At 39.9% G+C, this 12,277-nt stretch overlaps 1 protein-coding gene across 1 annotated transcript in view; it reads left to right on the top strand.

The window, feature by feature from the left end:
* The window catches only part of RTTN (rotatin), a 314,933-nt gene that overhangs the window by 123,973 nt on the left and 178,683 nt on the right, over positions 1–12,277 (top strand). Inside the window, exons 19-21 of the mRNA XM_077492379.1 lie at positions 2,955–3,126; positions 5,841–5,940; positions 7,612–7,700. Of these exons, the coding sequence (XP_077348505.1) occupies positions 2,955–3,126; positions 5,841–5,940; positions 7,612–7,700 (361 nt within the window). The remainder of the gene's footprint in view (positions 1–2,954; positions 3,127–5,840; positions 5,941–7,611; positions 7,701–12,277) is intronic.

Below are 12,277 nucleotides of genomic sequence, written 5' to 3' on the forward strand. Positions count from 1 at the left end.
TTAGTTACCTCTGGTCCAGGCTGCAAAATTGTAATACCTTTTGGGATAAATTCCTGATGCCGGGAAGTTGACATATGATGTTATTACTTTCATTAATTTCTTATTATGCATCTACCTTGTAGAAGCTTTATGACCCAATTGACATTAAAACCTCTGAAGGACTATTGAGGTCTGAAAACATGTTAGGTGTCATCCCCAGTATGCTACCTTACTAGCCCTCTTCATCCCAAGGGGCAGCTTACTCTACATACAGACGGTTACCATGTTATATTTGGTTACCATGTTATATTTGGTTACCATGTTTATTGATCTATTTTATGCTGAATATCATTTATATTTATAATATGTTTTTGTAATAAATGTACTCATTTTTATACACACTTGGTCTGTCTATTAAAATCCTGAGGGGTATAACTGTGCCCTTGGCACCGGGTTTTCTTTTCTTTGTTGAGCCTTGGTATTTAAAGTTGGTATTATTCCTTGTACCAGAAATTACTTCTTACAGACCTTTTGTAAAAAACGCCAACCAGTCACATTTTTTACCACTTTATTATGCAAAATTCCTTCACTTGAAACATCTTTATGGGTTTCAATGCATGAAAGGCCTGTTTTAAAACCACCCCACAAAATTCTAATGGGAGCCAAATCAGGGCTTTGACTAGTGCAGTCCATAACCCTCTATTTTTTTGAGCCATTCCCTTTTTGAATTTGCTAGTGTTTTTCAGATCAATATTGAGTCGAAAGACTCCTTTACGGTTCAGCTTCACTTTTTGGATGTATGGCCTCAAGTTCTCATTGAGCACACTTTGATATGATGCATTTGACTCATTGGCTGCTCACTGTCCAGACCTTTGGGAAGCAAAGCAATACCAAACCATAAAATTTCCAACAAACACACTCCAGAGGACATTATTGCCTGTATCTGCAGGTGCTCAAATACATTTTCACAGTATTACAAAATATCTGCCCATATGGACACCTGCATTAGCCCAATCCTCCAGATGGCTTGGCCTATTTGCTCAATGGCAAACACTAACCTTTCTCTAATGTTCTTTTTGGGCAAGAGTGTTGTGTGTTTGTGTTTTTTTTTTTTTTTTTTTTTTTTTTTTTTAACTCTCCTCTCATGCAGGCTGTACTGATGCAATCTCTTTCTGGCGCATGCACTTAGACCGCAATTACTGCAAAAGTTACCTGAACACCCTGCAATAAAATTGTAAAGTACTTGGAGACTTCATTTACCATGGGCTCCTGGGTTGAATTTGCTGGGCCAGCTACTCCAGAACAAACTAGCAATTGTTTAAAATCTCGATTATTTTCTTTATATTGAAATACTTGATTTAAATAATTTGGCAATCTATTTTAAATTCCTTGCCAGATTCATAGATATCCACATGAGTAGCACAGCGAACACCAGACCGTAGACATCCAAGGGTTGCACCTGAATACTCCCCACAGAGGTTCTAATAATTGAAACCTAATTAGAAACACGGGTTTCTAATTACATTTAAGTGGTGGTAAACTTAGGGGGTTACTTGCTTTTTTTTTTCCATATGAAAAATCAGATTTTCCTTATTTGGATAATGAAAATGAATACACCATGTCACTTTATTGTATAATTTGTAAATAATAATTTGTAAATAATCAAGATCTAATGTTTGCTTTTCAAATGTGTAGAAAAAGTCAGCAATTTCTGTGGGATGTATTTACTTTTTCACATGGCTGTATTCGTATTGTATTACACTGCAACCTAATCATGCATTCAGGGCCAGCAAGAGCTCTCTGTTTCCACTCCCTGTGCCTGACTTGCGCTCTCCACCCCAAAACACGAGTCCTTTCATGTAGATAAAGTCAGCAACCAGGGGAGGATAAATAAAATGTCTCTCTATTTTATCGAAGGAGTACACATATTCCAAACAGAGCCAACACTAATGCGTTTCACCCTACCAAGGCCTTACTCTTAGTTAATCTGACATAACCAACTAAACAGATCTATAGCAAACCAAACCCAACAACCACCAGCTAGGATCATAATTACTTATTAAACCATGAGGTGCACTGTCAGAGCACAGGAGGCCGGCAGACCACTTTGAGTGGGGCTGATTGTAGCCAGGTAATCCAGCAGGCAGGCTGAAAAATATCTCACCTGGTTGCCGACTTTATCTACATGAAAGTAAGTATTGCCTAGTCCATGAAGTGGTCCAACAAGATAGGAAAGAAATTGCAAAAACATTGTGCACTTACAGTAAGAAGATGAGCATAAAAATAAAGCCTGAACCTCATCAATTTCTAGTTACACTACATAATATATTGACAGTATAGAACACAAGAAATAACCTAACTTTTTGGCATAAACATTACTCTGTACATGTTGAGGTTGATTTACTAAAGCAGGAGAGGTGGTTTGTTTACTAAAGCAGGAGAGGTGGTTCACCTAGGAAAGTGAACTTTGCAAAATTTATGTTCACTTTTGAAAAGTGACTGTTGGCTACTAAGGTGAACGTCTGATTTTTAATTTTTTTTATATCCAATTCTGTATGGGGAGATTAAAAAAACAGGATGTTCGCTAGCACATGACCAAGTATTTAGAAGTAGAGCTAGCTTTGTTCACTAAGATTCACTCTGCTAATTGAGACTTCACTCAATTTGAATTGCCTCTACTCCTTTCCTAAAATAACGACACACTTTTATGGATGAACTGGATACAAGACTCTATGCCCTCTTAAGAAGTTTTGTTAAGTATTATTGGGGGTTAAAAAAAATCTATTGGTATGGATAGTAGAGTTGGTAATAGGTAAAATTAAGAGTAAAATACATCATAGTATTGAGCCATAATGCTTCAGTTGTAAAGTTAAAATAGGTCCTTTCAGAGTGCTTGTAGACATGCTGGTTATCAATAAACAGCTTTATGGTTTCAATTACAATGTTTCAAGGCTTTTATGATTTAATTTTTCTAGGCTCCGTTCTGTGGGCATTAAGTGGCTATCAGTCCACCTAATGAATGAAAGAGATTCAAGATGCAGGCGCCCCGAGCTGCAAGGAAGTGTAATGTCTAAAGCCGTTAGCATTTATAGTACAGAGCGGCCGGTTGACTTAAAGCTGGATGATAAGGGAATATCCTTCTTCAAGGTTAACATATTTATTGATCTTTCTATGAATTATCTGTCTTTTATGTTGATAGCCATACATTTACATAAAATAGCACGCACAAAATGATCTATAACTGAAAATGTTCCTCTTTTTTTTATTGGGGAAAAATAATGGAACCAAGTTATTGCTTGTTTCTTTGATTCATGGTCTTTTTGATAAATTGGGGAAATCTGGGCACTTAGACATCAATATTGCCCCTCTAGGGTATTTTTATTGATCTGCTTGTAAGGTCATCAACAGATCCCTATAAGATCAATACAGATCCCAATTTAGGGTGGGATCATACTGCCGGTTATTTTGAATGTCAGAAGATGACCTAGTTTAAACTAAAGCAGCTGTACAAGAGGGCCCCGGTTACTTGGTCTGGAATGTGAATTTAAGAACATATGTTTTGTAACTTGTAGCCTTATGGCTTGTTCACACGTGACTACATTTATAATGCTTTACAAATTCTCCTATATTTTTAGTATCGGGGGTTAGACTTGTGTTAATGAGCTTTAGCATGGGCATTAGACCTATTCCATTACAGTTGTTAAACTAATCTTAACGCATCGCAACTGCCTGCCAGAGCATTTGCGAATTGTTACCATGGACCTCAATGGGAGATGTTGAAAGGCTTAAAATGCCTCCTGACTTGACATGAGGCTTAAATTTTGAAGCAACGATAACTCTTCATGTTTTGATAGAGGGGTGCTTTTAACGCTTCTCCAATGACTACTTTTAATCCCAGCGTGAACGTTAGCCTGTCTCTTGTATGTTTTTTTTTTTTCCCTTTATTCCCTTGTGTCAAGAATAATTGTTCAAATTCGTGTTGCTTTTGTTAACTGTTTTTTTAGGGTCATTAAAAAGACCAAAACTGAAGTGTAAACACAGTAACCCGTAGTTCATGGTCCGCTTTCAGTTTATGAAATGACATCACTGTTAGATGAATTTAGATTAGATAGTTCTGGGTTCCTGCTCTTTGCCTTATTGAGTAAGAATTAAGGTTTTTGTGGAACGCTGTTCCTCTAAATCTTAAAGGAGATTTGCACTTATCCTTTTCCTCCTGACCTTATTTTTTCCACCCTCCATAGATGCATATTTAAGTAGATCAGATGGCCATGGCCTAGAGGCGTTTAACATCCTGTCCTCAAGTGTTCACTGTCCAGTCTCCTGAGGTCGGACACATTTGGGATACAACACCATTGGAATCTACTGCGTGGCCAGGACAGTGAAGACTTGTGATCCAAACAAATACAGAAGGCCATAGCTGTTGGATCTAGGTAAGTATGCATCTGGGAAGAGTGAGGGTGAGCTAGGGCAGATCAAGGAAAGGAGGCAAAAAGGATTAGTGCACTTTGTTTTGAAGTACATTTATCCTTTAAAGTGGATGTAAACCCTGATTCGTGAAATTTGAGCTGGGCACATATATCTGCAATGTTTTTGTTATCTCTTTTCAAAACACTAGGTCACGTAGCTGTCTCCAGCTCTGTTCTTCTGTTATCAGCCTGATAACTCCTGACAAGTTCTCCGTCACATATTATAAAAGCAGAGTTTTGTATTGGGGAGGATGCTATAACTAGATTAGCAGAGCCCTGAACGATTCAATAAACAGAGCTGAAAGTCTCTACCTATGAGTAGAGGGGATGTGTGCCTTTCCTCAATTCAGCTGTCTTGGCTGTATGCCCAGGCTTCACTGCAGTGCTAGCCAGGAAGAGAAAATCTAGCACAATGTGCACTTTCTAAACAGTATATAAAGGTGAAGCCAGCAGATATACATGTAAAACGTATGTAGGCAAATGTTTCATCTCTGTGTATCATCAGAGGCTGTTCACTTCACTGGGTATATGTGAGGGTTTACATCCACTTTAAAGCAACTAGGAGAGCATTTTGCAGACACCCTAATTTGTTGCCTTCATGTACCAAGCAATATTTTTACCTTTCCAAGCCCAGGGGATATTTTACACTGGGTCTTATCGATACATTTACCTCCACTGGGGGGGCCAAACATGGTTTTGATGTAGAGTTGTCAACAAGCATCACTCATGTCCATTATAACCAAAACTGACAGACTAGCAGATCTGCATTTCCTGAATGTTGTCAGTGAGTACAGGTATCAGTGATTTAGGATAGACATCATTGGTCGGTTCTGTCCAATGTGCCTGTGTCCGCAAAGTACTGAGACACACACACTATGAAAGAAATCTGTCATGAGAGAAATTTGCGGACAAATCTTGCTGGCCCCCTTTTGAAAATGACAGACTGGTGTTTATGTTCTTTAAGCTAATTTAGGTTGCTGGCTCGGAACAAATATGCAGATCAAAAAAGTTACAAGTTACTACCGGCATATTTTTCCAGATCAAGAAATAGACTATGAAGCTGTATTGTCAGCATAACAGATGGGCAACTAGCAAATTTGGGAGCGTTCAGCAATAGCAGTCTGCACCTTTTATTTCATGACCTCGTTCTTTAACGTCAACTTTTTGTTTCTATTAATCTCAGTCATTGCTTATTAAAAAAGTACAAATGTTCATTACTTAGCACAGACCTAAGTTTTCTTAATACGTCTTGATTTTCTTTCTGTGACATCTCTTAACACAATTGAGGTTGTAGTTTTTCTATAATACAATTAGCCTTTGTTGTCCTTGAGGCTGAGTTTTTATTTCAGTGAACAAGGATTTTTAATCAGTATGCAATGTGTATTGAATTTGTAGGCAGAGACTGTCAAGAAAGTGGCTGAAATCTTAACTTCAGAAAATGTGGACATAGCACTTCGCAAATCAGCCGCTGAACAGCTGGCAGTTATAACACAAGGTAAGATAAGCAAGAGGTTTTGTTTTCTTTTTTCTATTCACCTGAAAATAATCAATTAGATTACCTTTGCAGAAAGAATGCCACAGCAGGTCATAGCAAATCTGCTCCTTTTTGTTTCTCGGGAAAGTCTCTTTTTTTTTTTTTTTTTATATATATAATTTGTACATCAAAAGTCTATCTAAAACTGCATGTCATTAAATGCCATATGAAGGAGCTAGTAATGGGCAGCCTTGAGTGCACCTTGATAAAGCCAGTATTTGGGTTGGATTTGGTTTAGTGTCTGACATGGTCATATATCACCCTTGCCAAGCACCATTTAACCCACTTATTTTGTGAAGGTCTGTCAGCCCAAATTTTAATTTTCCCCTAGGATACAGTGAGGGAAAAAATATTTTATCCCCTGCATATTTTGTATGGTTGCCCACTGACAAAGATGATCGGTCTAAAAATTTTAATGGTAGGTTAAAACCCTTGTTAATCAGAAGTCTCTTTTGTTTCTTGTAGTTGGCCACCAAGTTTGCACACATCTCAGGAGGGATTTTGTCCAACTCCTCTTTGCAGATCCTCTCCAAGTCAATAAGGTTTAGAGGCTGACGTTTGGTAACTTGAACCTTCAGTTCCCTCCACATATTTTCTATGAGATTAAGGTCTGGAGATTTCCAGGCCACTCAAGGACCTTAATATGCTTCTTCGTGAGCCACTCCTTTGTTTCCTCGGCCATGTGCTTTACGTCAGTGTCATGCTGTAATACCCATCCACGACCCATTTTCAATGCTCTGGCTGAGGGAAGGAGGTTTTCAGCCAAGATTTTGATGGTACATGACCCCGTCCATCGTTCCTTTGATGCAGTGAAGTTGTCCTGTTGACTATACATGATAGGAAGGGCTACGCATTTTGAACTAGCAGAAGATACAGTCCATCTAAATACAAATGGGTAGCCCAGCATGAATTGGAGGCCGACTCTGGTTCTTTACTGTTCATGGATACAACAAATATTACTGAGTGCTATAGTTTGAATTGTGATCAGCCAACAGATATTGCTCAGCATTAGATTATCCTTACAGCAATTACACTATTGCAGCTGGACAGTAGTTTACATTCACAATCATTCCTACCTGATCTAGCGTTATTTACTAGCATTTGATCATGCCTTATACTTGTATTACCATGTAATGCATTCATTGATGGGATTTGTTTCTTTTAGGGCTGTTTCACATTAGTGCACTTAGAAACATGGTATGCGTTTTGCTAGAAATGGATATCACATTTTTAATGCATTTCTGGTGCGTTTTCGGGATTTATGACCCCCCCCCCAGCATGCAACTGTGAAATTTGAACATATAATAAAAAAAAAAATACACCATGGGTGTGTTTTTGGTGCCTTTAACTAATTTACTTGCCATGGAATGTTGTATTATAGCCATTGTGGGTCTTTAGCCATATCCAAAAAAATTCTCATAATCTTAGAGTTTGTGTTTTATCACTTGTAATTTATGATTTTTTGTTTTCATAAATCTCTTTTGGGGGGCCTCTGATGCACTCATTATATGAACAAACAGACCCCACCATAGGTCTGAAATTGCACAAGATTCTTGTTTTAGAGAGGACCATGTTTTATGACATGAAAGAATGTGATAATATTTGCTTACATGTTCTTATTTTTATCTGCAGATATTACAATGCACAGTGTAGTTAAAGAGCAGAAGGTTGTGGAGACGATACGCAATGTACTGCAGAAATGTGTGCACCAGGATGGGCAGGTTAGTACAGTCATTGTACAAGGTCTGTTTCATTGTCATCATTGAAGCCTAGTTTGTTGAGAACAAACATGGCACATTTTATTTATCATTCTGCAAGTTCACTGGTTTCTATAATAATTTGGTCCTATTATCCCCTTCAATATGGGGTACTTTTACTCCCTTCCTTTCCAGGCCAATTTTCAGCTTTCAGGGCTCACACTTTGAATGACAATTACTGTGCCATGCTGAGAACTAAAAATCATTGTGCAAATCCCTGCTAATGCCAGCTATGAATACATCTATAAATCCAGTTGTGCTCATAAGTTTATATACCCTGGCAGAATTTATGATTTCTTGCCTATTTTTCAGAGAATATGAATGATACAAAAACTTTTCTTTCACTCATGGTTAGTGTTTGGCTGAAGCCATTTATTATCAATCAACTGTTTACTCTTTTTAAATCATTATGAGAACAAAAACGACCCTGATCAAAAGTTTTCATACCCCAGTTCTTAATGTCGTGTATTGCCCCTTTAACATAAATGACAGCTTGAAGTCTTTTTTAGTATTTGTGGATGAGGCTCTTTATCTTCGATGGTAAAGATGCCCATTCCTCTTGGCAAAAAGCCTCCAGTTCCTTTAAATTCTTGGGCTGTCTTACATGAACTGCACGTTTTGAGATCTCCCCTGAGTGGCTCAATGATATTGAGGTCAGGAGACTGAAATGGCCACTCCAGAACCTTCATTTTATTCTGCTGTAGCCAATGACAGGTTGACTTGGCCTTGTGTTTTGGATCGTTGTCATGTTGGAATGTCCAAGTACGTCCCATGCGCAGCTTCCTGGCTGATGAATGAAAATGTTCCTCCAGTATTTTTGATGACATACTGCTTTCATATCGCCATCAATTTTGACCAAATTTCCTGTGCCTTTTGCAGCTCAGATTCCCAAAACATCAGTGATCCACCTCCGTGTTTCACAATAGGAATGGTGTACCTTTTTATCATAGGCCTTGTTGACTCCTCTCCAAATGTAGCGTTTATAGTTGTGGCCAAAAAGCTCAATTTTGATCTCATCACTCCAAATGACTTTGTGCCAGAAGGTTTTAGGCTTATCTCTGTACCGTGTGGCATATTGTAAGCAGGGTACTTTGTAACCTTTGCATAGTAATGGCTTTCTTTTGGCAACTCAACCATGCAGGCCATCTTTTTTTCAAGTGCCTCCTTATTTTGTATCTTGAAACAGCCACACCACATGTTTTCAGAGAGTTCTGAATTTCACCTGAAGTCATTTGTGGATTTTTCTTTGTATTCCAATTTTCGTGGAAGTGGTGGCTGAAATTTTAGTTGGTTTACGTGAGCGTGGTTTGGTTTCAACAGAATTCCTCATTTTCCACTTCTTGATTAGAGTTTGAATGCTGCTGCTTGGCATTCTCAATTCCTTGGATATCTTTTTATATCCCTTTCCTGTTTTGTACAGTTCAACTACCTTTTCCTGCAGATCCTTTGGCTATTCTTGTTTTCCCCATGAAATCTAGAAACGTTAGTGCATCACCAGATGAAGGATGCAAGGGTCTGTCAGGAGTCCAGAAACACATTGACATTTATACACACACACACTTATTACAAACAGACAGATTACAGGTGAGGCTGGTTACCTTTTTATTCTTTCAAAAAAGGGTTTATTGAAGATGAGAACAGTACAGAAATAATAATATAAAGGAGGGGTATGACAAAATGCAAGTTTTTAAAAGATGAGTTTCTCCCTCTGTGGCGCTGCTGTATCTTGTCTTAACAAAAATTTGACGTGTTCAGTAGCAAATACTCTCTAGTCCGCAGGATCTTTAAAAACCTTGCTTCAGGCATCTTTTACTTTGGCAGTGGCAGCCATTGGTGTCTGTCAGAGTCTCAAGGGCTGCATAAAGTGACTGGTTAAGAAAGCTTCTATAGGCAATGAGGTTCAGGTGAGGATTTGCCTAGACCTCTTTGTTTTGCAGTTGATGCCTTGAAGAATTCTGTTCAGCAAATCTTGCGCATGGGGCTTTTAGCTATTCACATGTGTAGACTGCTTTGGCTCAAGAGCTGGTATGCAAAGTTGCCCTGCAAGAAATTGTTGAAAGGTTTTTTGCGTCATGGGGAATATTTGTTCGGGGTAGAGTTGGACTCCTATATTCAGAAGATTTCAGGTAGGAGAAGTTCCCTTCTCCCCTTGAGGAAGAAGGGTAAGTGTCCAGCTCTGAGGACAACAACTCGTTTGTTAGATGCTTCCTATATGTAGGAATTTCGTCGGTCATAGGGCTCATCCTCTAGAGGAAGCCTCAGGGCCAATTCCGCAGAAAGAATTGGACATCCAAACCAGCAAAGTCAGATGCCAAGTCTACTTTCTTATGAAGGGGTGCCCCCGCTTGTTCGGGTGGGGGGGTGTTTGCTGGAATTTTTCAGAGGTATTGTGGGAAATTCCTGATGTATGTGTTCGACATGCATTTAAATGTCTCTACAAATTCACAGAAAAGAACCCTGCTTTTCAGGTTCTTCATTAGCTTTGATTGCAGGGGGTAATCGGGACAGTTCCCAAAGTCAAGAAATTTCAGGGATTTTATTTAAATCTCTTCAGTTTCTAAGGCAGTGTGTGTCCAGTTTTGGACCTGAAAATGCTGAAAAATTTCCTTCAGGTGAAGAGTTGTTAAATGGAGTCTGCTGTTCTACAGTCAGTGGATTTTTTTTTTTTTTTTTTTTTTAGCATTCATCGACATCAAGGATGCTTATCTGCATGTCCCAATATTTCCTCCTCATTAGAGATTTCCTTGGTTCACTATAGAGGACAGCATTACCAGTTTGAAGAATTGCTGTTCGGTCTTGCCACTGCCCATCAGGTTTTTACAAAAAAAATCTGGTTCCAGTCTTGGGGCTCCTAAGAGTCCAGGGGGTGTTTGTCCTGGGTTACCTGGACAAACTGCTGACCGGAGAACAGTCGTTGTGGCAGCTGCAAAACAATGTGGACCTTACGGTGCAGAGTTTGAAGAAGTTCGCTTGGGTTCTAAACCTTTGGAAGTTATTATTGCTTGCAACTCAGACTAGAGTATTTGGGCCCGATCTGGGATACAGTTCAGGCAAAGATATTTCTTCATCTAGAGAAAGTCTGTCCCTGAGAGGGCAGATGGCTTTACTCAGGGAAATGAGGAGTCCCTCAATTCGTTTTTGTATGAAGGTTCTGGGGAAGATGGTGGCCTCCTTCGAGGCAGTACCTTTTCGCTCATTTTCTCTCCAGCCCTCTGCAGCTTAATGTTTTATTAGCTTGGGACAAGGGCCCTGTCTTTGGACTCTCGGATGCATCTGCATTCCATAGTCCAGGGATCACTGCGTTGGTGGATATTACCGCATACATTGGAAACAGGAAAATAATTTCTTCCCATTTCTTCGAAGGTAGTCTCGACAGATACCCATCTGTCAGGATGTGGGGGTGTGCTGAATCATCTTTCAGGACATGGTCTCCACAGGATAGTTTGTTACCCATCAATGTATTGGAGCTAGGGGCAATTCACTTGGTGCTTCTGCATTGGGACACATCTATTACGGGGTCTTCCAGGGAGAATCCCATCTGACAATGCTACGGCCGTGGCATATGTCAATCATCAGGGGGGCACCAGACGTCTGGTGGCTCAGGAAGAAGTGAATCTCCTCCTGTCATGGGCAGAAGTTTATGTTCCCGCTTTATCTGCAGTGCACATTCCAGGAGAGGAAAATTGGCAGGCAGATTTTGGCAGCTGTCAGAGATTAGCCCCAGTGGAATGGTCCTTCCATCTGGAAATTTTCAAGGCTCTTTGCTGGCGCTGGGGAATGCCGGATGTGAGTCTTCTGGCTTCCAAATGCAACACAAAGCTAGGGAGATGTGTCCACAACCTTGGATCCACAAGCGTTTGCCCTGGTAGCTCCTTGGGATCAGTTATCTCTCATTTTACGCCTTTCCTCCGATTCAGCTGCCCCTGTTTCTGTGCAACGAATGCGGAGTGGGGAACATGCCAGTAATTCTGGTTGCTCTAGCTTGGCCCAGGAGGGCTTGGTATTCCAACATAGTACAGCTGGCGGTGAACAGCCCCTGAACGCTTCCAACTCCACCGGTCCTTCTTCAGGGTCCAATTTGCCATCCTTTACAGTTTCTGGCTTTAACAGTTTGGCTATTGAAGCCAGGGTCTTAAAGGATAGGGGGGTGTCCAGGGCAGTTGTTTCTAAATTATTGAGGGCCAGGTAGGCGATCTCTAGGCATATTTACCATAGGACTTGGAAATAATATATAGCCTGGGGTGAGGCTAGGAAGTGCCATCCCTGTATGTATGTTATGGGGTGAGTTTTGTCCTTCCTTCAGTCTAGAGTAGACTTGAAGCTGGCCCAATTAAGAGGCAAATCTCATCTTTGGCTGTGTATTTTCTAAGACTTATTGCTTCCCATTGTTCAAAGGAATACCTAGATGGTTCCTCCAGTTAGGCCCCTGTTTCTTCCATGGGACCTAAATTTCGTTTTTTCAGCCCTGCAGGGGGCTCCTTTTCAACCTATTCAGGAGATTCCTTTTGGTGCTTTTGACTAGAAAAGTGGTCTTGCTGGTT

This window comes from Lithobates pipiens, unplaced genomic scaffold (assembly GCF_037356315.1).
Source record: "Lithobates pipiens isolate NorthernLeopardFrog02 unplaced genomic scaffold, aLitPip1_a1.2 Scaffold_19, whole genome shotgun sequence".
NCBI classification, from domain to species: domain Eukaryota; kingdom Metazoa; phylum Chordata; class Amphibia; order Anura; family Ranidae; genus Lithobates; species Lithobates pipiens.